General features: G+C 38.5%; 2 protein-coding genes across 2 annotated transcripts; one reads left to right on the top strand and one right to left on the bottom strand.

Annotated features, from left to right (window-relative positions):
- The first annotated feature begins 2,156 nt into the window (after positions 1-2,156).
- LOC121387967 lies at positions 2,157-12,065 on the top strand. The gene is made up of 2 exons (XM_041519150.1): positions 2,157-3,296; positions 10,609-12,065. The coding sequence occupies exons 1-2, from the start codon at positions 2,323-2,325 to the stop codon at positions 11,804-11,806; spliced, it is 2,172 nt and encodes a 723-aa protein (XP_041375084.1). The 5' UTR covers positions 2,157-2,322; the 3' UTR covers positions 11,807-12,065.
- Positions 12,066-13,427: 1,362 nt separating this feature from the next.
- Positions 13,428-17,220, bottom strand: LOC121389458 (serine protease 48-like). Its single transcript, XM_041521093.1, has 4 exons — positions 17,145-17,220; positions 16,646-16,780; positions 15,351-15,520; positions 13,428-13,662 (listed from the first exon to the last, which is right to left on the bottom strand). Exons 2-4 carry the CDS (start codon positions 16,665-16,667, stop codon positions 13,501-13,503), a joined length of 354 nt encoding a protein of 117 aa, XP_041377027.1. The 5' UTR covers positions 16,668-16,780; positions 17,145-17,220; the 3' UTR covers positions 13,428-13,500.
- Positions 17,221-24,119: the final 6,899 nt, after the last annotated feature.

The following is a 24,119-nucleotide window of genomic DNA, read 5'->3' as shown; positions in this document are numbered from 1 at the left end:
ATGTGTCGATGTGTTTATCAACCCAACACGTCATGCGATGATGGATGTGTTCTGCATCGACTTAGCTTGTTCCCGCCCCTGTCCCTGTTTGTGTCGATGTGTTTATCAACCCAACACGTCATGCGATGATGGATGTGTTCTGCATCGACTTAGCTTGTTCCCGCCCCTGTCCCTGTTTGTGTCGATGTGTTTATCAACCTAACACGTCATGTGATGATGGATGTGTTCTGTATACTTCACTCATGTGTTACGCTACTGACAGACGCAGTCTATACGCGCTTGGGTTACGTTTCATTGTTCACCTGTACCATACTGGATGGCGACACCTTCTTATATTGCATGTATGTACACTTGTAATGTAACACGTACGGTTATTTGACATTCAAATCCCAGGGGCGGATGTAGAATGTTCGGGGTTTTTTTTCAGGTTGAGGGCGCGAATTAAACAAAATGTACCTTCACCAAAGTGCAGTGGCAATTTCCAACAGAACCACAGTTAAAGTTTTTTTAACGACACCACTAGAGCACATTGATTTATTAATCATCGGCTTTTGGGTGTCAAACATTTGGTAATTTAGACATATAGTTTTAGTGAGGAAATCCGCTACATTTTTCCATTAGTAGCACGAGATCTTTTATATGCACCATCCCACAGACAGGACAGCACACACCACCACATTTGATATACCAGTCATGATGCATTGGCTGTGACGAGAAATAGCTCAATGGGTCCACCGAAAAGGATCGATCTTAGACTGACCGCATCAGGCGAGCGCTTTCCTACTGGGCTATTTCCCGCCCCTTAATCAAGAAACAGAGAGCCGATAAAAAAAAAAAAAAAAAAAAATACATTTAATAATTTAACTCTGGAATCTCAGGACACATCGCACTCCCGGATACCCCGTCAAAGGATAACTTTTGATATTACCTTTTTGCAGACAAATGCACGCACGAATTTTAAACTCAGATTAAAAGCCTGCTTGCGAGCAACTGGCACATATAAAGGTCATGATATGTGTTGTGCTGTTTAAAGTAAATATCATATTAACACATTCCTTGTTACTAATCGATGATGGTATCACCGGCCATGTTGCAGCAAAGAGTTTTCTTTCACACACATCCACTAAGCACGACAGGCAGGGAATTGTGCAGGGTGTGGGGTGGTGGGGGTGTGTTCAGGTCTAGACTGTGGCGATCGAAGTACCCGGAAAAAAACGAGTTTGAAAACATTAGCTTTCAAGGGTGAGTATGTTCGATCCCCGAACAAAACAACTCTGTACACGTTCCTGCATATCCTTGAGAGAGAGAGAGAGAGAGAGAGAGAGAGAGAGAGAGAGAGAGAGAGAGAGAGAGAGAGAGAGAGAGAGTGTGTGTGTGTGAGAGAGAGAGTATCCATCGGTTGACCCATTATGCAATTTCTCGTTCCAACCAGTGCTCAACAACTGGTTTAACAAAGGCCGCGGTATGTACTATTATGTCTGTGGGATACTTCATATAAAAAATCCCTTGCTGTTAATCGGAGAAAATAGTGAGCTGCCTCTCTCATTATCTGTGTGCTCCTTAACCAAATGTCCGACGCCATATGACCGTAATTAAAGGTAGTACTAAAGATAATAACTTCCGGCTGGGTCAAAGTTCGATGTGCAACGTTTGAACACCACAAGTTCTGTGATTGGTGATAAATGTGAGTGTGTTGGTTGAAACATGTATGAGGTACGTGTAAAAAAAAATACTCGCATTTTGTGCGGAACAAGGGTAGTCATAGACGCTACCTTGTGTGTGTCTGTGTGTGTGTGTGTCTGTGTGTGTGTGCTTGTGAGTGCGTGTGCGTCTGTGTGTGTGTGTGTGTGTATGTGTGTGTGTAAAACTGACCACTACATAACTGTGGGAAACTAAGCGTGTTGTAAAAACACCCGATTTTATCGATAATTAATCATGAAACATTCAGTGAATACTTTGGGGGTTGGGGTTGTAGTATTAGTATTTATAAGTCACAATTTGGTTCAATATATTACATGTAGTATTTTTTGCAGGCACATACGTTAACATTATTGCCATTGGGATTTAATTTGGCATAGTATAACCAATATCATGTAACGAGGAAGCGTATGTAGATCTATAATCACCAACCGGTTGATACGGGATATACTACGACAGGTATTAACTGGAGGTTTGAATGAATGCTTTTCGTCAGCCGTGTCTTGTGGTGTGTGTGTATAAAAAGCGGACTGCTCGAGTTTCCTCGTGTGAAGCTCGAGTCATCGATACCACTAACACTTAATAATCATAACCAGTACCAATAACAGCACGGAGACGAGCGTCATGAATACCACGGAGAAGGAAATTGAAACTCTTAAAAAAGTACATTTCTGGTTTTGGGCAATAGGTGGACCTCTGATATTCATTCCTGGAGTTATAGGCAACGTCATTGCCATGTGGATCTTCAGGAAGCTGAAAATAAAGTCTTCGTGTGCGAGTTTGCATCTTTTCGTCCTGTCCGTCACCGACACGGCAGTGTTGTTCACTAACCTCGGCAGACTGTGGATAAAATACACGTTTAAATACGACCTGCGAGACGTTTGCGAAGCCGGGTGTAAGATTCACCAATTCCTCTCGTACACGTTCATGGATTTCTCTGGCTGGATCTTGGTGTCCCTCGCCTGCGAGAGATGCATACACGTGACGTTCCCGTTTCGGTTCAAGTCCTGGTGCACCATCAGAAAAACGGCCATCAAACTGGTCGTCTTGTTTCTCGTCATCTGCGGAATAAACGCGCACCATTTAGCGGCCTACGGTCTCGTCCAGAAGAACAATCGTAGCGAGTGTGCCATCACAATGGAGAACATTAGTCACTATGACAAGAAGATCTTCCCCTGGATAGATCTCTCCGTGTTGTCTCTCGTTCCGTTTGTCATCATGCTGACGTGTTCGGTGATAATAACTCGCAAGCTTAGACAGTCGGGACTCGTCTTCATCCCCGAACTCAACATTGTGGTTATGAGGGGTCCACAGCAGAGTAACATGGCGGGAGTGGACAGATATTCCAGTGAGACACGACTGCTCCTGACACTGGCAATACTGTACGTCTTCTTATCGCTGCCATACGCCATCACGAATCCCATTGATACGTATCTTCTGGAAGAGTGTGGTGTCTGCAACGCCAGGTGGAGGCTTGCGTGGACCATTACCTACTTGATTCAGTTCTGTAACTACGCCGTCAACACCATTTGTTACAGACTGCGTGATAAGAAGTTTAATAAAGAGTTTCTTAAGTTAATTCGATGTCGGCCATCTAGGTGTGTATCAAAATAACAACTATATCCAATACAGTTTGTTTTGTTTAACGACACCACTAGAGCACATTGATTTATTAATCATCGGCTAATGAATGTCAAACATTTGGTGATTTTGACATATAGACTTAGAGAGGAAACCCGCTACATTTTTCATTAACAGCAAGGGATCTTTTATATGCACCATCCCACTGAAAGGTTAGCACATACCATGGTCTTTGATATACCAGTCGTGGTGCACTGGCTGGAACGAGCTGTGTCCAGTACCTTCAGTTATCTCTGTCTCTTTCTCTTTGTTTTTCTGTCCCTTATACTTACTTTTTGTCTTTCTCTATATCTCTCTGTCTTTGTATATATCTGTGTTTGTCTCTGTATATCTGTCGACTGGTATATAAAAGGCCTTGGTATGTGCTGTCATGGCTGTTGGAAAGTGTATATAAAGGAGCTTTGTTGCTAATAGAAAACTGTAGCGCGTTTCCTCAAAGACTATGTTGAAGAATTACTCAATTTTTGACATCCAATAGCCGATGATGAATTAATCAATGTGCTCTAATGGTGTTGTTAAACAAACCAAAGTTCAACTGTGTATCTCTCTCTCTCTCTCTCTCTCTCTCTCTCTCTCTCTCTCTCTCTCTCTCTCCTCTCTCTCTCGTCTGTCTGTCTGTCTGTCTGTCTGTCTCTCTCTCTCTCTCTCTCTCTCTCTCTCTCTCTCTCTGTCTGTCTGTCTGTCTGTCTGTCTGTCTGTCTGTCTGTCTGTCTCTCTGTCTCTCTCTCTCTCTCTCTCTCTCTCTCTCTCTCTCTCTCTCTCTCTCTCTCTCTCTCTCTCTCTCTCTCTCTCTCTCTCTCTCTCTGTCTGTCTGTCTGTCTCTCTCTCTGTCTGTCTGTCTGTCTGTCTGTCTGTCTCTCTCTCTCTCTCTCTCTCTCTCTCTCTCTCTCTCTCTCTCTCTCTCTCTCTCTCATTTCTATCATGCGAAGACATTTTAGATGTATTCCTTAATCTTAATCCTTATCGAAAAGCCTGCAGTTCGTACCAATATCGAGTTTTACGAAGCTATCTTAGCGCTAAGATCAACTTAAATGCATAAGATGATCTTAATGCTATGCTCGCATCGTAAAATGTTTATATCACACACACACGAGAAGAGTTATTTAATATCTAAACGCTGAAGAAGATGTTGTATAGCACAATTCACCTTGAAGAACACGTGTGTTTTGTTTAACGGCACTACTAGAGCACATTGATTAATTAATCGTCGGCAATTGGATGTCAAACATCTGTCAATTCTGATTCGTAGTCAATAGAGGAAACCCGCTACATTTGCCTAATGCAGCAAGGGATCCTTTATATGCACTTTCCCACAGACAGGAAAGCACATACCACGGATTTTGACCAGTGGTGGTGCACTGGTCAGAATTGACAAATGTTTGACATCCAATAGCCGATGTTTAATTAATCAATGTGCTCTAGTGGTGTCGTTAAACAAAACAAACTTCTTCTTCCAGGTGGATTGTGCTATACAACATCTTCTTCAGTGTTTAGATATTAAATAACTCTTCTCGTGTGTGTGTGATATAAACATTTTACGAAGCGATCATAGCATTAAGATCACCGTATGCAATTAAGTTGATCTTAGCGCTAAGATCGCTTCGTAAAACGAGGCCCAGCTCGATATTGGTACGAACTGCATGCTCTTCCGTATTAGGAATGTACGTTTGACAGCATTCTAGCCTAATATTAATCATATGTCCAACATGTAATTGCAGAAGAAATAAAATAAAATAAGATAAAATAAATAAAGATAGAAGTTAGCTTCTGCTGCACACACGACATTAATACTGAGTAGCACCACAGTGTATTCCCTTTGCACTTCCCAAATTGATATTTCATTTGCACCGCACAACAAAGAAAAAAGCAGGTTTATGATATTTGATATAGAAGTAGTGAGTCACTACTTGTACCGGGACGTAAACTGGTTGACCCTCTAAACTGGTGGACTACTGCATTAATGGATGGTGTCATTCACTCATAAGTACGATATACATACATACATACATACATACATACATACATACATGGGGGACTACTACATTAATGGATGGTGTCATTCACTCATAAGTACGATATACTTACATACGTACATACGTACATACATACATACATACATGGGGGACTACTACATTAATGGATGGTCTCATTCACTCATAAGTACGATATACATACATACATACATACATGGGGGACTACTACATTAATGGATGGTGTCGTTCACTCATAAGTAGGATATACATGCATACATACGTACATACATACATACATACATACATAAATACATACATACATACATACATACATACATACATACATATGTTCGATAGCTCAGAGCGTATCGTGGTTAGTCTTGCAATTTGCGGGCGAATCGGTGCCACAGGTTCGAGTCCCAGCAACGGCATGGGACAATTTGTGAGGCCAGAACGGATTTAATTATCCCCTGCGCCAGTGCGTTAATATCTATGTATGTAATAGTCAACCTCGACATACATACAATATATAGATATTCATACATCAATACATACATACATACATGTGCCAGTGCGTCATTGAATATATGTATGTTTAAGTCAAAACCCGACATACATACAATAGAGATATTCAAAATATAAAAATACATATATACATACATACATACATACATACATGGGGGACTACTACATTAATGGATGGTCTCATTCACTCATAAGGTAGTACTAAACCAAATAACTTCCGGCTGGGTCAAAGTTCGAGGTGCACCGAATTTTTGATAGAGAAGTGAACACCACAAGTCCTGTGATTGGTTATCGATGTGAGTGTGTTGGTTGTAAAAAATAATAGTTTCATCTGGGTAAAAAAAATTGGAATTTTATTTCATCTAGTACCACTGTGTCAAGTAGCCTTGTGCTTGAAACATGTATGGGGTACCTGTAAAAAAAAGTACTCGAATTTTGTGCGAAACTAGGGTAGTCATAGACGCTACCCGTTATCTCAGAAACGAGCAGCTTGACCCCCATTTTTTTCTGATTCACTTTAAGTGTAAGGGGTGGTAGTATTTATATCCGTGGCGTTTATATCGATTGATACTTTGCAGGTAGGAGTTTTAGCCACATATGTTACTATTGTCGTCTATGGGATTTGATTTGGTAGTATACACCCATAAGTACGATATACATACATACATACATACATACATGGGGGACTACTACATTATTGGATGGTGTCGTTCACTCATAAGTAGGATATACATGCATACATACGTACATACATACATACATACATAAATACATACATACATACATACATATGTTCGATAGCTCAGAGCGTATCGTGGTTAGTCTTGCAATTTGCGGGCGAATCGGTGCCACAGGTTCGAGTCCCAGCAACGGCATGGGACAATTTGTGAGGCCAGAAAGGATTTAATTATCCCCTGCGCCAGTGCGTTAATATCTATGTATGTAATAGTCAACCTCGACATACATACAATATATAGATATTCATACATCAATACATACATACATACATACATACATGCATACATGCATACATACGTCCGTACATACGTACATACGTACATACATACATACACACATACTTTATTAGCGTAAATATACAATTCATACGCGTTACAAGTATTTGTATGTAGAGAATAACTGGTTACTGTCTTAAGATATCGGCTTTATCCTGCGATGGCCAGAATGGATAGATAGATATTTAGATAGATAGATATTTAGATTGATGATAGATAAATAGATAAATAGATAAGATAAATAGATAGATAGATAGATAGATAGATAGATATATACTTTATTGGCTGTTACAAGCATTGTATATTATAAATATATCGGTTTTATCCTGTGAAGATAAGAATGGTCATTGGGACCTGAGCCTGATAAAGCCGATATATTTCTACAGTAACCAGTTATTATACATGTATTTATCGTGCAATATACATAAAACACAAAATTATTTAAATGAATTGTTTTAGTTGACAACTTTATCGTTTCCCAGAGTAATATGTCCATACACTATAGGTAGTACTAAACCAAATAACTTCCGGCTGGGTCAAAGTTCGAGGTGCACCGAACTTCTGATAGAGTTAACACTACAAGTCCTGTGATTGGTGATAAATTGAGTGTGTTGGTTGTAAAACGCATTAGTTTCATCTGGGCCAAACATGTCATGAATTGTATTTCATCTAGTTACCATGGTGTGCCAAGCTGTGAGAGCAGAGGGCACTGAGGGAGTCTTGTCTGTAAAGAGGTTATGTACAGGAAGGGTTGGACTTATCACGTGCTTCTGCCCCCTTTTCTCCTTCCGACTATCCGGCGGCTACAGCTGAAAGCGAGAAGGTTGTAAGCCTGTTATACACTACACTACAGCACTATACTAGACACACCACACAAACCACGCACTAACAGTGATACATACGTCGTTATGTTAAAAACTAGGGTCTGTCAATTTAAGACAAAAAACCAAGTAAGAAAACTATGTTTTACAATACTGTTTGAGAATCAAGAGTTCTTAACGTGCGTGCACAATGATACACCCCAGACCTGCACAAACAGGGTTTACTTATCGCATCGTTTGATCTACACGCCGTCTAGTCGAGCACAACACACCTTGTTTGTCAAGTAGTCCGTATCCGTTTACAAGTTTACTATAATAATATAAGTTAGCCGCGAATTACAGTGAAGAACTTTAGACACGCTATGACTACAAAGTGATATCATTTAAAGGTCCTTTGATCGCTCTCAACAAGATGTCTTTTCACAATGAGAAACATCAAATTAATAAATGCCGTATACTGTACTTTAAATTATTATTATTTAAAAAAATGCTAAAACCGGCACACATTTTTGTGAACTATACCATAGAGAGCAAATACAGTGTTCCGTCTTCTTCTTGTTTTCCTTTCAGCTAGTTCCGTGCTTCAAGCATGTTGTCCTGTGGACATTCGCTCGATGCGCGGTCGGTGTGGGATCGATCCCCGTCGGTGGACCCATTGGGCTATTTCTCGTTCAGCCAGTGCACCACGACTGGTATATCAAAGGCCGTGGTATGTACTATCCTGTCTGTAGGGTAGTGCACATAAAAGATCCCTTGCTGCTAATCGGAAAGAGTAGCCCATGAAGTGGCGACAGCGGGTTTCCGCTCTCAATATTTGTGTGGTCCTTAACGATATGTCTGACGCCATATAACCGAAAATAAAATGTGTTAAGTGCGTCGTTAAATAAAACATGTCTTTCTTGGGGACACACCTCAGTAACTGCACGGTCTGTCCACGACAGTGGGTTAGTTGGTAATAGTTAGTAAGGTGAGACGTCGGCGTAGTGGCCGTAAACCTACCCATTGTGTCGTTAACCTCGTTCTGGGTGGGAACCAGTACCGTGATGCGAGCCCAGTCCCAGCCAGCCTTAGGTCCGGTGGATTAACCACTACACCACCGAGCCTAGTCTACAGTGTTGCATTAGCTACTTTTATCAGGTGCAAAAGTAAAGTAAAGTTTGTTTTATTTAACGACGCTACTAGAGCACATTGATTTTTTTATCTTATCATCGGCTATTAGACGTCAAACATCATTCAGACAGGTTTTTTTAGACGAAACCTGCTGTCGCCACATATGCTACTCTTTTACGACAGGCGACAAGGGATCTTTTATTTGCGCTTCCCACAAGCAGGATAGCACAAACCATGGCCTTTGTTGAACCAGTTATGGATCACTGGTCGGTGCAAGTGGTTTACACCTACTCATTGAACCTTGCGGAGCACTCACTCAGGGTTTGGAGTCGATCTGGATTAAAAATCCCGACTGGGATCCGAACCCAGTACCTACCTGCCTGTAGACCGATGGCCTAACCACGACGCCACCAGTATTTATCAGGTGCAATACTACATTTTATATACGTACCCGAACAGGGTTTCTGCCAGAAAGAAATGTTTGGCTATGGCGCTATAGAATTGAATAGTTAAATAAAACATTTTCTTCTTCTTCTATTATATAAAACAGGAGTTCACTTTAGCGTTAAACCTACTTTCAGGATTTCTGGACCCTCCCTTGTCAGGATGCACCGAGAGGATTGTTTGATATGTTACCAAACATAGCTGCCATCTTTAGTTCGCATGCGTTATGGGGTGTTTGTCAGGAGTAGGATTTATTTTATCGATTCCACAATAAATTTAAAAATTGCAAATATATCGATATCTGTGTGAACGCGAGTTTGTGTGTGTATGTGTGTGTGTGTCTCTCTCTGTGTGTTTGTGTTTATGTGTGTGCGCGCGTGTGTTTCTGTGTGTGCGCGCGTGTGTGTTTATGTGTGTGCGTGTGTGTTTATGTGTGTGCGTTTGTGTGTGTGTGTGTGTGCGTGTGCGTGTGTTTGTATGTGTGTGTGTGTGTGTGTGTGTGCATGCATGCATGTGTGAGTGAGTTTGTGTGTGTGTGTGAGCGAGCGTGCGTCTTTAAATTATTAAGTAATCCACAGCTCCTTACACTGTGGTTTTACATGAGTCTATATAAATATGTTCATATACTTACCATTTGTGACACCCAATAGCCGATATGTATTTTTGTGCTGGGGTGTCGTTAAACAAACATTCAATCAATCAACTTATACAACATTAATTATTAATTAATATGATTATTCAATCAGCGTGTGTTAATTAATAGTGTGTGTTTATTAATTAATAGTTTGTATTAATTAATTAATGGTTTGTGTTAATTAATTAATTGATTAATATAAATATTCATTGCGGAAAATTCACCACCCAAACTCTGTAAGGATAACGTCTACACCATTAATTATTAATTAATATAATTACTCAATCAGTGTGTGTTAAGTAATTAATAAATAAATAGTGCGTGTTAATTAATTTATTGATATAAGTATTCATTTATGAAAAATCACCACCTGAACTCAGTGAGGACGACTTCTGCTACATTAATTAATAATATTAATATAATTATTCCATCAGTGTGTTAATTAATTAATAGTGTGTGTTATTAATTAATAGTGTGTGTTATTAATTAATAGTGTGTGCTATTAATTAATTATTCATTCAGGAGAAATCACGACATGAAAACATTGAGGACGTCTTCTACAATATTAATTATTAATTAATATAAGTATTTATCCAGTGTATGTTAATTAATAGTGCATGCTAATTAATTAATAATTGTTTGATTACTTAATTAATTAATTGTTTAATTAATTAATTAATATAATTATTCATTCAGTGTGTGTTAATAAATTGTGTGTTAATTAATTAATATAATTATTCATTCAACAGAAATCGCAATTCTCTGGGGACGACGTCAACAACATTTTCCAGACATCACAGTTACTACAGCACATCTTTAGGCAGACAGTCACAAGAGACAGGTGTGGACGAAGCACTGAACATATCCCGAGTGTCTTACCTGTATACAGCGCGGCCAGAGGACACCCGTTACAGACTGAAGAGTTCAAGGCAAGCTAGCAACAGTACTAGCGAGAAACAGAACAGTGCTGGTGAAACACAGAACAGTGCTAGCGAGAAACAGAACAGTGCTGGTGAAACACAGAACAGTGCTGGTGAAACACAGAACAGTGCTAGCGAGAAACAGAACAGTGCTGGTGAAACACAGAACAGTGCTGGTGAAACACAGAACAGTGCTGGTGATACACAGAACAGTGCTGGTGAAACACAGAACAGTGTTGATGAAACACAGAACAGTGGTGGTGAAACACAGAACAGTCCTGAAACACAGAACAGTGTTGATGAAACACAGAAAAGTGCTGGCGAGACAGAGAACAGTGCTGGTGAGACACTGAACAGTGCTGGTGAAACACAGAATTGTGCTGGTGAAACACAGAACAGTGTTGGTGAAACACTGAACAGTGCTGGTGAAACACAGAACAGTGCTGGTGATACACAGAACAGTGCTGGTGAAACACAGAACAGTGATGGTGAAACACAGAACAGTGATGGCGAAACACAGAACAGTTCTGGCGAGACACAATATAGTGCTGGTGAAACACAAAACAGTGCTTGCGAGACACAGAACAGTGCTGGTGAAACACAAAACAGTGCTTGCAAGACACAGAACAGTGCTGGTGAAACACATAAAAGTTCTGGTGAAAGACAGAACAATGCTATACGCACAGAAAAACATTCTAATGAAACACACACATATGCTGGACAAGTAGAAGACAGTTGTTGTGAAACACACCATAGTGAAACACACCGTAGTGATAATAAAACACTGGACAGTGCTGGCGAAGAAATGGACATTGCTGATAAAACAACGAACAGTGCTGATCAAACAATGAACAGTGATGAAACAATGAACAATGCTGATGGAATAATGAGCCGTAGTGGTGAAATTACCAACAGTGACTGTGTTTATGGTAACTCGTTTTTAAACTGTAATGGTCTCGCATTCCCCGTGCCCAGTGCACATGTTGATCTATCCTCGTTGAGTACAACATACATATCCCATTTGTGAAGAAACAGGATACTAGCGAAATATTTGCATATTTAATTTAACTTTTTACTTTCGTTTATTAGATTAATTATTATTATTATCATTATTATTATTATTATTATTATTTATATATTTAAAAAAATATTTATCATATTAATAAAATGTTATAAATTATTTCAGTTTACAAATTTTAAACTGGGAGTGTATTGCGCAGGACATGTCTGATTGGAAATACCATTATCATTGCTTTTGTATTGGACAATAAACAGAAAAGAATGATCACCACATAGGTTACTCTTATTGAACATTTCATACGAGGAGCTATCTCTCTGGAACACCAGGGGGCGAGACGTAGACCATATGTTTGACATCCAATAGCCGATGATTAATAAATCAAAGTGCTCTAGTGGTGTCGTTAAACAAAACAAACAAACTTCTTCTTGTTATGCACCAGTTATGGGACCTTGCTTGATCGTACCTCAGGCCAGCGTTGTTCTACTGTGCTACACACGTTTGTGTGCTGTTTACAAACCAGGGGCCTAATGCACTAAACTGTCGCAACTTTGCGATCTCGCAGTGCAATGCTAAAAGACTTGCACAGAGGATGCTTTGTTATCTAGCAGAGCCTAAGAGACCTTTGTGAATAAAGCCCCGGATCCAAGGGAACGTTTGGAAGCGCAATTCTTCTCTACCCGTTCAAAGTTATATACACATTGTGCAATTCACGTAGATTTGTTTATGGCAAATTATTAAAATCTCTAGATCATTCGTAACGTTGACAAGAGTACCGACATTTCATTTCCACTTATTTTCGTGCTTATATCCAATTAAGGTTCAAGCACGCTGTCCTGGGCACACATACATCTCAGCTATCTGAGTTGTCTATCCAGCACAGTGAGTTAGTTGTTAGTGAGAGAGAAGAAGGTGTAGTGGTCTTACACCTACCCACTGAGTCGTTAAAACTCGCTCTGGGTAGGAGCCGGTACCAGGCTGCGAACCCTGTACCTACCAGCCTTATGTCCGATGGCTTAACCATGTCACCACCGAGGCCTGTTGATTTATTAATCATCGGCTATTGGATATCAACCATTTTATAATACACAGAATTGAAGAAAAAAAACACCTGAAAAGATTTCCTGATTACCAATACATTTACCTGTTGCTAACATAGTTGTTGTTTATTTCTAGGTTTGGTTTGTTTGATTTGTTTTTGTTGTTTTTCTTGGGGGTGGGGTGGGGAATGGATGTGTGGTGGTGGTGGGGGTGAGGGTAGTAGTGGTAGAGCGTTTGTCCTAGACGCGATGTGTCGCGATCGATGGCCTTAACTGCATTCGCGTTTTTGTTTCCGCTCCTCAACCAGTAGCCCACGACAGGTGCACGAACGGCCATGTTATGTACTGTCCTGTATATGGGGAACGTGTGTATAAAAGATAACGAAAAATAATCATTGGAAAAAAGGCTTGTATGAAAGTTGAATTAGAATAGAGTCTGAGATAGTAATGTCATGACAACGCCATACAAATTGTATGCGTGTAACGTCATTCGAAATTGAGTCTGGACTCTAAAAGTTTTATAAGCACGGGCCCAGGATCAGTATCTGGTCCTGACACACATAATATGTCACAAATAACTCGGACACAAATTTATTTTCTCTGCATTATATTTTATTTATTATTATTTTACTTTTTCTTATTCCTTTGGTATTGATAATTTTATTACAAATGTTTTTTAATTTCGTCGAGATTATTCATGATGTTCACAAATATACTGGGCGCATCTTTATCGCAAGGATGTCCATAGACAACTCCCGCCAGCATCCAGCTCTTGCCAGATTTATCTCCCGTGTCCTGGCACATTAGCATACCACCTTCGTCAAACTGAAAGAAAAAAAGTACCAGTATCTACTGATTTATTTCATTTTCAATAACGGTCAGTGTATTTCCCTTGTAATATGAGCGATTTATTGGACGAATATAGAGATGCCAATCAGTACTTGTCATGAAGCCTGTGTTCTCATGTGTCCTGGGATATTAAGCCAAGATACAAAGTGTGATTTGTGAACAATATCAATATTAAAACTGGCATCTTACGTATCTTTAATATCGATACTATAGCCATGCCACCTTTTGGTCTACGTATGTTTTGACAGTCTCACTAAAGGAAAATACATGTATATCATATTTGAGGATATTTTCAACAAGAAAGCAAGGAAGGAAATGTTTTATTTAATGACGCACTCAACACATTTTATTTACAGTTATATGGCGTCAGACATATGGTTAAGGACCACACAGATATTGAGAGAGGAAACCCGCTGTCGCCACTTCATGGGCTACTCTTTTCGATTAGCAGCAAGGAATCTTTTATATGCACCATCCAACAGACAGGGTAGTACATACCACGGCCTTTGATGTATCAGTCGTGGTGCACTGGCTGGAACGAGAAATAGCTTAGTGGGCCTACCGACAGGGATCGATCCCAAACCGATCGCGCATTGAGCGAGCGCTTTACCACTGGGCTACGTCCTGCCCCATATATTTTCAACAAGTTCAAGGATCAAGCCACTGGCTATCGAGAAACTTGGCCCGCGACAGACATGCCTGAAACCTTAGTGGTATGTGGGCATGTTAAAAATACTCACACACACACACACACACACACACACACACACACACACGCTCACTCAAGGATCAAGCCAATGGCTATCGAGAGACTTGGCCCGCGACAGACATGCCTGAAACTTTAGTGGTATGTGGGCATGTTAAAAATACTCGCACACACACTCACTCAAGGATCCATAATTTGACTGTGCGTCCCCAACATTTTAACTAAGAACATTTATAAATTTTCATATGGCCTACCAGTGTTTTCCTTTTCTTGCCTCAATTATATTAGTAAATATATTTTTAATAACGCTACTGGGATGAGTGTTACAAAATTCATATTTGGAAAGATACATTGTCAATAACATAAATGACTGTCACCGTGTGCTAATACATCCAAATATTTAATCATATCACTGGCATGTATGTCCCGAATGAAATAATGTTTACTTGTCAAGAGATTTAGCTTTAAAGAAATTATATAAACCACGTTACACAGTTCTGAAAGTTGCTATAATTGGGTGTGTTATTTTTTTTTTTTTTTTTTTTTTTTGGGGGGGGGGGGGGGGGGATCTTTCTTTTTTATGTTTATAAATAATTTTCCAAAACCAATGTTCTGCATGTATGTATGGGACTACGGGGCGTCATTTTGTATTTTCCAAAACGTGATGACATAATCTTTAGGACCGGCAAGGTCAGTGGTTTGTAAGCGTCAAATCGTCCAGTAGTATTGTACGTTACATCAGTGCAGAATATTTGTAACTGAGAAAATATGAATCTTTTTGTGTTAATTTCTCCTTTATGAGTGACCACTGGGATAATGAGAGTGCCAGCTGCAGTAATTGTTAATTATATATCGAGCCTTGCCAGCATCTTTAAACGTTTGATTCAATGCAGATTCTGAAATAAAATCTACCATATATTAGGAATAAAAAAATAATGAAGTAAAATAAGTATTTTACCAAACAAGCTGAACTTGTACCAGCTGTCGGATTTGTACAAATTCCACCATCAGAGGGGGCCTGGATTTCTATTCCATGTTTACCCAGTATGTGAATAATTTGTTTACATGCTTCAGGAGACATCAAGCTCACGTCCGCCTCTTGGAGCATAGTGGGTTCTTCAAACTTGTCTAGTTAAAGATAAAAAATATAAGTATTGTATGTGTTTTAATACTGCCATTCACATTAAAGATACATTCTTAAAGTTGCAAATGTTATATTCCGATATTTTGTTACATGTTTGTGATAAATAAATAGAGACTATCAGGTTACTACGTTTTGATATCGTGGTTATTTAGCGGGTTTTAGATAACGGTGTAACCCTTTAAAGTTATATTTTTGTGATATGTTTCAGTCAAGAGGTATAGAAAGTATTAGTTTATCGTGTAGAAACTACTACCGGAAGTCGGACAATAGCAGGTGCCCCGAAAGCATCTTGGGAATGGCATAGTCAGCCTAAAAGTTATGTGTTTTCAAGTTTTAAATAAAATACTTTGATTATATTTCAAAGTCTGTTGTGTCACAACATTACAAGTTTTGTACCTTTTTTCTGTGAAAATAAACTCACGTTTATGTGTGACCTGAAGAAGATCTACATTACTGGCTCCTAGTGACTGTGACGTCAGACACTATTCCAATGTAAACATTCTTTCAGGAAGCTACTTGCTTTTTTGTTTCAAAATGTTTAATGCTAAACGCTGGCTAGTTCCGAATGGGAGCGAATAATGGATAATTGAAAAATAAGAGGTAATTTGACGTTACAGGAAGTGTAAATGTTATATTTATTTATGTAGTTCAACCATTATTGCTATAAATGGATGTTTGAAAAATGAAAAAATTATCTACCTGAAAATTATGCAAACATCCGTCATACGCACAACTCATTTCCGAGTGACATAATAACACTTCGAATTATCAGGTAGGGTTATCAGGTCAATAGGAAGCATGGGTGCATGATAAGTACAGTAACAGTCTGAACAGGACAAAGGCGATATTATACGTTATTAACTGGTCATTATTTGTATTCGGTAATTCATAACAAATAAGGAAACAACTATTATTTCTGTTTAAATCAGCTACATTGTCCGATGACCAGTCAAATACGTATGTATACGTGTGTATGCGTGCGTGTGTGTGTGTGTGTGTAGGTGGGTGGGTGGGGGTGTATTCGGTCTCTGTGTGTACGTGCGTGCGTGTACTCCCTCTGTATGTGTGTGTGTGCGCGCGCGTGCGTGCGTGTGTGCACAAGTACATACCATTTAATCCCCATGATGCCATTTTGCAATTCTGGTCAGATAAAATTGTTGTTTTCTGCGGCAAGCACACCGTACCTATGCAGAAATCTTTCCCCGTGGGTACTCTTGTGTTTAAAGTCACAAAGGCAATATCGCCTGAAAGTACAGACCAATAAACATTATATGAAACACAATATAGTGAGTATAACTTCCATGAAATACTATTGCATTAATTAACTAGCTGTAATACATTATAAACGGCTCGTAGCATACCTGTCATAGAGGGATATTTACGACAAAATATCGTAAACGTAAAACGGTGGTTCGCATAAACGAACACACACGTATTTTAACGGTTGTTTTGGAAAAACAATCTTGAGACTATAATTTTTTTTAAATTATTATTTCAAATGCATTAAACGTAATTGATAATTGTCAGTACATCATCTGGAGCCATGTCAAACTTAGAGCCTCATTCCTCAAATCATATTTCTAACAAATAACTATGCAAGTTACTTACAGCTTTTTTGTTACCTGCTTATGTATATAGAACGTCAACATTCTAATATCAAATTTAAAACCGACGATTTGTAAACAAAGGGGGACAACTCGTATAGCCTTATTATCCTGCAGGTTTGAAACGTTTATGATTATGCTAATCGTGTCGGGGGAAAAAGAAAATGAACACCCGCCATCTATAAAATATTCGAACAATTATATTAACACATTTATCAGCATATTTTTTAATACATAAATGAGTAGAATTATAAATTTTTATACAGAAACAATCCCAAATAAATCCTTTATTAACTGACATAATGTATAAAACAAAAATATTTCAAGCCGACTTTTATCCACAGTTACTCGTGTACGTCCGACACCAAAATATTACATTTTTAAATCTCCACTTCTGCTAACTGGTTTTAAAATGTTACTAAGATTCAATGTTAATTTTATATGGTTGATTAAAAAAAATTCAAAAATTACTGAATATGTAACAATTACCATGTTACTGTGGTGCTGTTATAGTGTACGTCCGACACCATGTACGTCCGACACCATAAAGCATGTTTATTCTTTACAATTATAAAGCAAAGTATTGATATTAATGCAATGCCGGTGTAAACGGAATGCAAGTCCGTAGGAACAGTTGTCTGCCCGGACTTAATCTCCTAGGAATGCAGGTCCAAGGTCTAATATACCTAGGAATGTAGAAGGAATACAAGTCCAAGGATAAAAACAACTTAAAAATAAACCAGGAATGAAAGTCCGGGTAGGACTATGGTTCCTAAGCTATGGAGGTCCGATAGGACTACTGTTCCTAGGAACCGCGTTCCTTTTACACCGGTGTGATATTAGCACACATTCTTATAACTAGAGCCGATAATTACCATCAGTATTAGTTCGTTCATCCATATAATTAGATTACACCGGTGTGATATTAGCACACATTCTTATAACTAGAGCCGATAATTACCATCAGTATTAATTCGTTTATCCATATAATTAGATTACACCGGTGTGATATTAGTACACATTCTTATAACTAGAGCCGATAATTACCATCAGTATTAGTTCGTTCATCCATATAATTAGATTACACCGGTGTGATATTAGCACACATTCTTATAACTAGAGCCAATATTTACTTATAACTAGAGCCGATAATTACCATCAGTATTAATTCGTTTATCCATATAATTAGATTACACCGGTGTGATATTAGCACACATTCTTATAACTAGAGCCGATAATTACTTATAACTAGAGCCGATAATTACCATCAGTATTAATTCGTTTATCCATATAATTAGATTAAAGGGGAATTTATCAAAGTGTGCAATAGGCAGCTTCCCGCCAAAAGTGTTAATTATGTTTTAAAATGTAAAAATTATTCATGCAACTAACTCTTCATCTCCATTAAAAAACCCTCCAGTAATTGCGTTTACTGCCAGAATTTTACAAATTGGAAAATGTGTCGAGGATCACGACCAACATTCAGTGCCAACACTTTACCATTTTGATCTTCTTGAGTTAATTATGCAGTGATTCCTAGTCATGGGGAAGGTGGAGGGGGGGTGGGGGGCTGCCACAGCAACAGTTAACCCAATCTTGTATGCCTTTAGCTTTAGAATAATGACTATTTTCTTTGTTTCTGTCATTTCATAATCATACATGTAGGTAGTGGCAAATTTGTTGGCGCCATTTGTCAGTTATACAAATACACAAGTCACAAGGTAGCTGCCCTGCTTTAATAAAACACATGGCCAAGCGCGTGGCTCATCCCCATTCCCCCGAACCCACCTCCTGTGATGCACCTAGTAATTGTTTTTCCTTTTCTTTAAAATAATAAATCCAATCTCAAACTATGTTTTTGTTTTTGTTTTTGTAAGATCAATGGTATCTAACGGCCACTCGTGTATTATTATCTATTTAGCACACTTGTCGTTGTTGGGCGGGCGATTCCCCGACATATCCTTTCGCTGCCTGTAATCGCCTAATGGTAATTGCCGTAAGATTTTTATCATTTAAAATAAACAATTGTATGCGTGTGTGTCGGGGTGGGTGGAGAGTATTAATCTTAGGAAACGGTAATTTACCCAGTATATATGATGTAGAAATTAAAATAATACAGTGAGGTTGGTGCGGCATACCTTTCATTTCAACTTTGTTTGGATCTACTGGTCTCGTTGTTTTTAGGTACTCTTCGGAATCGGCAAATAGAGCGACAGAATCGCCCTGTTTTAACCTGAAACCAGAATAGTGAAGCTTTATTTACATAATTAAAGGCATATTGTCACAGACCACTGACATATTAAATGGCCTAACAAAGTATTATGTGAAAAATATGTATTTGATTTGTCCCAAAATGTACTTTATTCAACAGTCTAATTAACCATCATACTCCAGTTATTAATGATATTTTGTGAAATATAATTGAATTATGGAAGGTTTAGTTAAGGCGATTCAATAGTCAGATTTGGTTTCCAAACATTGATGTGATTTCATTTATTATCTACTTTTGGAGAAATAAGTTTCTTAAATCCGTGACAGTATGCCTTTAAACAATGTATGGGCCATCTCAGTTTTGTTTCAATTGGTTCTTCTCAGACGCTGCTTCTATAGTTAAACAATGTGTGGGCCATCTCAGTTTGTTTCAATTGGTTCTTCTCAGACGCTGCTTCTATAGTTAAACAATGTGTGGGCCATCTCAGTTTGTTTCAATTGGTTCTTCTCAGACGCTGCTTCTATAGTTAAACAATGTGTGGGCCATCTCAGTTTTGTTTCAATTGGTTCTTCTCAGACGCTGCTTCTATAGTTAAAAAATGTGTGGGCCATCTCAGTTTTTTTCCAGTTTTTTTCAATTGGTTCTTCTCAGACGCGGCTTCTATAGTTAAACAATGTGTGGGCCATCTCAGTTTTTTTTCAGTTTTTTTTCAATTGGTTCTTCGCAGACGCTGCTTCTATAGTTAAACAATGTGTGGGCCATCTCAGTTTTGTTTCAATTGGTTCTTCTCAGACGCTGCTTCTATAGTTAAACAATGTGTGGGCCATCTCAGTTTTGTTTCAATTGGTTCTTCTCAGACGCTGCTTCTATAATTATACGATTTTGTTTCATTAGTTTCAGGAGCGGGACGTAGCCCAGTGGTAAAGCGCTCGCTTAATGCGCGGTCGGTCTGGGATCGATCCCCGTCGGTGGGCCCATTGGGCTATTTCTCGTTTCAGCCAGTGCACCACGAATGGTATATTAAATGCCGTGGTATGTGCTATCCTGTCTGTGGGATGGTGCATGTAAAAGATCCCTTGCTGCTAATCGAAAAGTATATATATGTGGTTCTTAACCATATGTACGACGCTATATAACCGTAAATAAAATGTGTTCAGTGCGTCGTTAAATAAAACATTTCCTTCTTTCATTAGTTTGATTGTCAAGGTATCTTTAATTGTTTTTCTTCGTATGTGAGCTACATCTATGTACATTTAGGATTATTTATGTTTCAGTACTTAATTGATCAATGAATCATCATCTTAATGTTTGTAGTAATAATTTCGTGCGTAACACAACAGAAGTTTATTATACTCAGGGCCACCATTCGATGGAATTATGTCCATAATATAACAGTTTCTAACGTAAAAACGTATGGTTTCTTTTAACCGAGAAAGAAAATTTTAAATAACTCAGTGAAAGGAAAGGAGTGTTTACCTATATAACGTTGTATGTTTGAAATTGTTGATGAGTTTTATTACCCAATCATGTGAGCAGATTAAAAGTCAAGATTGTCTCTTTCAGGAAAAGGGGCGGGACGTAGCCCAGTGGTAAAGCGCTCACTTGATGCGCAGTCTGTTTGGAATCGATCTCCGTCGGTGGGCCCATTGGGCTATTTCTCGTTTCAGCCACGGCTGGTATATCAAAGGCAGTGGTATATGCTATCCTGTCTGTGGGATAGTGCATATAAAAGATCCCTTGCTACTAATAGAAAAATGTAGCGGGTTTCCTCTTTAAGACTATATGTCAAACTTACCAAATGTTTGACATCAAATAGCCGATGATAAATAATTCAATATGCTCTAGTGGTGTCGATAAACAAAACAAACCTCTTCTTCTTTCAGGAAAAAGTTACTACAAAATGGCTATGAAACTTACCCTTCAGCACAACCGCTGTCTGTGAGGATGGTTGTGTCACTAATTAGGACGCCAGAACAATTCATATCATTCGTCCTAAATCGCACCATCCACGGTCTGTCACATACACTCGCTTCGACTCCCCCCATAATCCGCGCATTTTTAGTGAGGTCACACACTGAAATTAAACAACAATTAAATGTTTAATTAATTTTATAAAAGAAATAATTAGTAATGAAAAAATTCATGATTAATTATGTTCTTTAAAAAAATTAAAACTATTAATTATTTAAAAAATGTTTTACAAGAATTAAAGTTTTAATTTAATATTTTAAAAAATCAATTTCATTGCACAGAATACAAGCTGTATGTTCTAAAAGAATATACCACCATTGAAAACATGCCGCCACATTTTCAAAATGTAACATTTTAGTACTCTGCATGGTGCTAACTGTTATATCCCAACCGTTCAGCAAGTGTGAAAGTACAAAAAACTTGTATTTTATTTTAAATGATTAGCAATATGTTAGAGAATGAGTAGTAGTTGTGATCATTTAAGCAAAAAGCGCTGCACGGTACCAGCTGTCTATTTTAAAAATTTTTGTCCAGTTTTCATCCACATTCGCTTTCGGGGAAGGGTATTTTGCAAATGTTAATTTTTGAATCAGATACACCCCCCCCCCCCCCCCTCTCCACATGTTTTGGCCAGTGAAACACCAACGGCAACACGCCCTTGGTTGCATGACTCTGTTCATCTATGATGACTCTCACCACAAACCATGGAATCAAGCAAATGAACGTATTAGCCAAGACCAAGCAAGTATTCCAGTCTCAATAATGAGCATTTGACTCGTGTATGTGTTGGCACACATACTTGAATATACCTGCTTGAACATTGAGGATGTAAACATGTGTCAAATGATTCATTGCGCTAACTGATGCCGTCTAGTCTGATTAGGCTCTACCGTGTTGATTCTATGGCATCCCTTTTCCAGAAGTAAGCCTACGAGCTTATCATGAGATTTCTCAGCCTTCATACACAGATGCTTATTTGACTTGGACTATCTTAAAAGTCATAGGTTCTCATTGAACTTCATTTGGTGGAGCCATACTTGAGGATTGACCAGGGTAGCTGACAGAGGTTGCATGTACACGTACACCAAATTCACCCCCAGAAACTGGCCTCGGTGGTGTAGTGGGTACGTCATCGGTCACTAAGCTGGTAGGTACTGGGTTCGTGTTCCACATGAGGCAATGGGAGTTTATACATTCCAGTATCGGCTCCAGACCAGAGCACCGCTAGGCTCAATGGGTAGGTGCATGGCCACACACACCGAGTTTCACCCACTTCACGGATGTAATTATGGGTGTGTCTGCCGAGTATATGACCCCAAATAGGAGGTGATTACCCGGCAGGCACTGCAGGTTCCGCGGAACTCGGGACCCAGTGATACCGAGATAGCTGATCAATATCTGTCCATGTATTGTCATAATCTTAATTGATTAACGTGAAGTTCTAGAAAAAGAAGAAAATGTTGATGATGGTGATGGTGATGATGACGATTACGATGTTAATGATGATGGTGATGGTGATCATTATGTTGACGATGATTGCGATGGTGATGATGATGATGGTGGTGATGATAAAAGTAGAACTGGAAATTCGTAACAACTTACCTGGAGTAGTCTCTGTCGGTGTTGGCTTAGTTGGATCGTTCGGCTCTGTCGGTGTTGACTTAGTTGGATCGTTCGGCTCTGTCGGTGGCTGTCGACATCCACACTTGATTTCAGAACATTCGTTCTTTGGGGTATCTTGAACAAATCAAATAAACAGTTGTAAATCAAATGAAAGTAGTGGCGCTAAATGAAAAGTCACCCACACGAATATCATACAAAACAAATACCACTTGAAGTCACAGTTAGAACTGCCAACTCATTTGTTATTAACTAGGATAATTTCATTGAATTTAAAATCATTGATTTCCGTTTTCAAAGTGGAAATACCGATATTAGAATTAACATAAACCGATAAGGAATTCATGATCTATTAAAGAAGAGAAGCACACAAAAACCCATTGACGCCGCTGACCGTAATTTAAGAAATTTCCTGAACCGTGAGCTACTACCGACATTAAGAATCCAGAAAAGAAACGACACTGGATTTATTAAAATAAATATTTAACCAAGATGTATGTACAATTAAACGACACCGGATTTATCAAAATAAAGATTTAACCAACATGTATGTAATTGTATGTACAATTTAACGGCTAAAAAGCTATAAATAGGGCATAGAGCCGAATTTACAAAGACTGTTTTCGACTTACACACATGCAACTACATACATTTACAATGTTTAAACACCTGGTTTAGACTTACACACATGCAACTACATACATTTACAATGTTTAAACACCTGGTTTAGACTTACACACATGTAACTACATACATTTACAATGTTTAAACACCTGGTTTAGACTTACACACATGTAACTACATACATTTACAATGTTTAAACACCTGGTTTAAAAAAAACAGGCTTCGTAAATTTGGCCCTATATAATATTTATGACTAGGGACGTTGTAATTTGTTAAGAAACTTTTTTATTTACGTAGAATGTTTTGTTTATTTTTTTGTTGTAAAAAAGGTTATGAAACAAGTTTTATTTAATGATTTCAGTTTGGTTTGACGTAAGGAGAAACGTAACATTGTTTTGTAAAGAACAAACAAACAAACAAACAAAAAACCCCAAACATACCTCCCCCAAAAAACCCCAAAAGCACACCCCTATTTGTGTGACCAATTTAAATAACAATCGTCTCAGAAATAAACAACTTGTTGTAAATTCCACAGCATGAAGAAGGCGTTCC

The sequence above is a fragment of the Gigantopelta aegis genome, chromosome 14 (assembly GCF_016097555.1).
Source record: "Gigantopelta aegis isolate Gae_Host chromosome 14, Gae_host_genome, whole genome shotgun sequence".
Taxonomy (NCBI): domain Eukaryota; kingdom Metazoa; phylum Mollusca; class Gastropoda; order Neomphalida; family Peltospiridae; genus Gigantopelta; species Gigantopelta aegis.
Note: the sequence above shows the minus strand (reverse complement) of the source record. Positions and strands in the feature narration are given on the sequence as shown.